At 43.0% G+C, this 4,978-nt stretch overlaps 1 protein-coding gene across 8 annotated transcripts in view; it reads right to left on the reverse strand.

Annotated features, from left to right (window-relative positions):
- Positions 1 to 4,978, reverse strand: part of SASH1 (SAM and SH3 domain containing 1) — a 1,049,232-nt gene that overhangs the window by 9,974 nt on the left and 1,034,280 nt on the right. For all 8 annotated transcript variants that reach the window (XM_032274338.1, XM_032274343.1, XM_032274342.1 and 5 more), the window contains one exon: positions 2,224 to 2,337. In XM_032274338.1, coding sequence (XP_032130229.1) covers positions 2,224 to 2,337 — 114 coding nt within the window. The remainder of the gene's footprint in view (positions 1 to 2,223; positions 2,338 to 4,978) is intronic.

A 4,978-nucleotide genomic window follows, 5' to 3' on the forward strand; every position in this document is an offset into this window, starting at 1 on the left:
ACACACACACACACACACACACACACACACACACACACACACACAGAGATTAACTGTTCCTTGTTACATTTTTGGTTAATAACATGTTTGTTGTGTGCTTTGACCCTGTCCACCTGTATTTTCCATGCTGATAAACACCAACATGCTAGGCATGTTGAAAAAAAAATTCTTCAGAACCCACACGAGCTACACAAGGATTCTGATGTTTACTGAAACTGAGGATGTCCCGGGATACTATGTGAGTTTTGTATACTGTCTTGACTGAGGCTACCTGAATATTACAGTTTGGGGAGAACGACCGTCTTCCCAGGTTGATAGAACACCTTGAATGGCAGGGCGTCATGGCTCAAATTTGTAGGATATTATTGTTGTTACATAAAGATCATCAGCCTAGTGTTACTACTGAAGATCCTGACCATGGTCCTACTTTTCATTATTGGAAAAATCACCACAAATAAATGAAGAAATGCCTCTTCAGGAAAAAAAAAAAAAATCGCATCAAAACTTAAAAGTAAGTTGAAGTGGCAAATTATTAAAACCTCTTTAGCATAAATTTTAGAAATATGACTTTCTTTTCCCTTAACTCCCAATATAAAACTATATGTCTAAGTTCCATTTCTGCATTCTGCATTATATTAGAAAGATCCCTAAATTTATTTTGAGTTCAAAGTATGGTTCCCAGCAATCTAGTTCTTCAGCGGCTACACCTGAATTCATTTGGGCATGAAAAATTCTGCCAGTAACATCTGTGAGATCCTTACCAATCACCAACAGTTGGGGGAATTCGTTTCCTGAAAATTTTTGGATATGGAAAGGTTATTAACAGGAAAAAAAAAAATTCTTCAGACTCTACATAAGCTACATAAGGATTGTGATATTTAATAAAACTGAGGATGTACCAGGATACTAGGTGGGTTTTGCATACTGTCTTGACTGAGGCTACCTGAGTATTATAGCTTGGGAAGAACTACCATCTTCCCGAGTTGATAGAACACCTTGAATGGCAGGGCGTCACGGATCCCCAAGACACTGATTAGACTTGGAATTAGACTGAGGCAAACAAGGTGCCCAGAGGATGAACTCTAAGGAGGTGAATGCCCAGAGTCATGAAAGCACAGGGCTGGTACCCGAGAGTGAGCACCTGCTTAGGATTTGCACCCTGGACACCCTCTTTCCTTTCCTTAGCCCTGGCTTTGGTGCCCACAATGGCTCTCAAACTATTTTTTCCCATGATCCCCAGTAAGAAACACATTTTACATTCAACGTGTCCTACACAGAGACACACATGCATGCACGCAAGCGCCAACACACACTCAGACATAACTCAAACAAGGATTACAAGTGACAGTGCCAGCAATACTAACCGTTATCCTGGGGGATGTTCTCTATTTTGTCTTACAAAACTGCTGTCCATGACCTACTAAATTGCTTTCACAACCCACTAATAAAGTACAACCTGCAGTTTTAACAAGTTTGCTTAGTAGGTGCTCAGTAATTCTCTTAACAAATGGGCTATTAGATAGGGCTCAAATGGCTGCTAAAAACTATCAAAGCTGGGCATTTTATATGACGGCCTTCAGGAGTTTGACAGAGATTTAGGTCACTGTGGCAGGGTGAGCCTCTTTCCACTGTTTCTTGTCTTGCTACAATCTGAATTCTAGGGTCACAACAGGAAGCCACAGAGGCATCCATGATAAAGTTTAGCCCACCTGACCCCATATCACTTAAGGCTCCTCTTCTGTTTGAGACAAGTATGTTTTCTGAAATTTCATATTGACTACTTCCCGACTGGCTGTACAGAAAGGCCACGAACGAGACAATCCTTCTCTCCTGCAGTAACTGCCTCAACATTCAGGCCATGCACTGAGGCATTTAAGACACTGCTGCTGGTGTGACCTTGATGGATGGTCTACCTGGTAAATTGTTTTCCTATGGACCTAATAGTTCCCAACGCTCAAATGTTGGTTTTTATTGCATAAAGAAAAGGGCATAGGAGACACACAATTCAGGTTTTACAGCTGCAGGTATTTTATACGGAATTTATTAACCTCACCTAGCAGCCAGGAGAATAAAAGGGAGGCTAACTATGGACTAGAATGGTGTAGAGGTCAGAAGGAAAAAGATGGTTGCTGAGGTCATGATAGGAATATGATCGTCCTTTTGCAGAAGCTGTGCTTTGAAATCAAGTCAAAGCAGGTTCTCAGCAACCCATGCTGACATTACCGTTTTCCAGATTCTCACTGCTTTCGTAGCATCCTGAGTCTCGGGGGGAGCATCCACTCAGGCCCTGGCTGTCAACGAGCAGCTTCTCCTGGGATCCTGACTGGTCGCTGTTACCTAGAGGAGAGAACCCAGCACGAAATCAACAAGGGGCATGAAAAGCAGAGGGTTCAGGGTCAACAGATCTCGACTTTATCCTCGGTTACTGCCCTGAGCTTTTAGAAGAGAACAATTTATCTTAAAACAGATGAGATCAAAATGAACTAGTGTGATCACAGCTTTTCTTCCAATAAAGTATTAATCGCATGAAGGTAAGTTTGGAGAGAGCATGCAGTTGGAATACGTTGATGCCTTTTAAGTTACCGGAACAGAGGCTGATCCTGGCCTCAGGGCTATGAGGAAAAGAGAAAGGCAGAGTGTCGTTTTCGCAGTGGGGCTCACAGTCCCTTCTGAGTGATGGCACCATCAAGGAGAAGCAAAGAGAGAAAAAACGTCCTATTCACAAGGTGAGATTGGGTCATACATTTTTCGGAGATCTGTTAAGTCTTGTGCTTCAAGATATTTATGTTGCCAACTTTCCAAATTTGGGAGCTAGTATTAAGGTGTCAGATGAAATAACAAATTTTATTAGCATTTAGGAGCCTTCCTAGCCCTCAGGGACACACGCTGAGGGTGTTTCCATTAGCTCAGCAAGCATGAGGCTGGCAAACCCCAAAACTAAAGAGAGGCCAGTGGCAAATCTTCTTTTGCTTTTGTTGTTTGGGATGAGTTAAGGGTTGTTCTTTCTTTTCTGCTTCTCCCTTTGTCTTGTGCCAGCACATTTCTATCTCCTGCCTATAAGTAAAAGATGGGGAAAGCTTAGGAAACTTTCAAACTTTGAAGCTGAGTAACACATGCATGGTTGCTGGTATAGAAAAATGGATGACTGAAAGCTGGACATCCTTATTCTGAGTGGATAAAGAAAATGCAGTACCTATGTACCATGGAATACTACTTGGCTAAGAAAAGGAATGAAATAATATCTTTGCAGCAATTCGGATGGAGCTGGAGGCCATCATTCTAAGTGAAGTGACACAGGAGTGGAAAGCTAAAATCCTTATGGTCTGACTTGTAAGTAGAAGCTAAGCTGTGAGCACGCAAAGGCATACAAAGTGATATAATGGACGTTAAAGACTCAGAAGGGCGAAGGTAGGGGGAGTCTGGGGATAAAAAGAACGACACATTAGGTGCAACGTACACTACTCAGGTGATGGGTGCACTAAAATCTCAGAATTCACCACCATATAATTCATCCATGTAACCCAAAATCGCCTTTACCTCAAAAGCTATTGAAATAAATAAATAATAAAATAAAGAAGAAGAGAGGAAGACCTCATTCTGAGGAAGGCTTTTAAAGAGAAGCATCATTATTTGTCAATTGTACCTCAACAAAGCTGGAGAAGAAAAAAAAAATCAAGAGCAGCATCAGGCGCTTCTGTTGAGTGAAGCTGCCCAAAGGCAATCATGTGGAAAGCCACGAGGGCCTTCAACACCCCAACAGCATCACCCGGCATGTTGCAGAAAGGGCACGTGTGGCCTTACATGGGACAGCGAGGTTACACGCAGAACATCTTTGCATTATTATGCAGAGTAAGTACTTGGTCACATAAAACAGAAACCAAGAAAACACTTTCTACATAAAATAGCTAGTTGCAATGATGAATGGCTTTATTTTCCTTTCTTTTCATCACCCACCAACTCGCCCACTCCAACCACACACACAAAGGAAAAAGAAATCAATATACCAGGAATATGATGCCTTTTCTCAGGCCATCAAAATAAAAATGCGGGGAGGCGGAAGGCTCTGGCAGCACCCCTGCTGTCCACTACCACTTCCTGTTTGCATTTCTCACGGGGAAAGCATTTCACAGCCCCAGCTACAGCAGAGATCACGGCAGACTAAGTCCCTCAATTTGAATCTCACATTAAGAGTGCTACTTTTAAAATGTCTAATGAAAAATTAACTAATTGGAAGCACAAGAGCAAATACTGTCCCTCCGACCACCTAGAAGTGGAACATTCTAGAGCGGTGTCCTCATTGTGTGGAAGAGCCTGTGGCTTTGCAGTAGCCTTTGTTCTAGCCTAGCATGTTATTTAGGAAAATGATACTTATAAAATGAGGGCTTTGCACTATCCATTACAACCCAGGGAGAGGAGTTGGTGTACTCTGTCCCTGGTGACACAGTTGAGTGCACCACAGTGGCCAAAACAGACTCCAGAGTGCTGGCCAGTGGGAGTCGCACAGAAGACCTGCTCTTGCCGCAGCAGGAAAATGCATGCTGTGCCTGTGTCTTTGGGGATCCCAGCCTCACCAGACACAGCAGGATACCCAAAATTATTTTGGAGAGGGAGGGGATCCATTCTGTCACCTGAAAACCACAGTTCTATTTATCCACTCATAAGGCAGGGGGCTAAAATCACTGTCCTCATTGGGGGGAAACAAAAAAGAGGTGTGGTGCTTCTTCTCTGTAGTGGAGAATCGAGACCATCACCTTTCCCATACTTGTTAGCATCGGTGCCAAGGTGCAAAAGATAAGAAAGAAGATGAGCTAGAACCCTGAAAATTCTCAGTCAAATCACAGCAAAGTGCTGTGTTGTGAGGCTGAAACCCCATTTGAGCATGACCTGAAGGGACTCTACTTGGACTCTCTCTGCCTCCAGCCTCATTAAACACACACACACACACACACACACACACACACACACACACACACACACA

This window comes from Sapajus apella, unplaced genomic scaffold (assembly GCF_009761245.1).
Source record: "Sapajus apella isolate SASKATOON/1434 unplaced genomic scaffold, GSC_monkey_1.0 scaffold6, whole genome shotgun sequence".
NCBI classification, from domain to species: domain Eukaryota; kingdom Metazoa; phylum Chordata; class Mammalia; order Primates; family Cebidae; genus Sapajus; species Sapajus apella.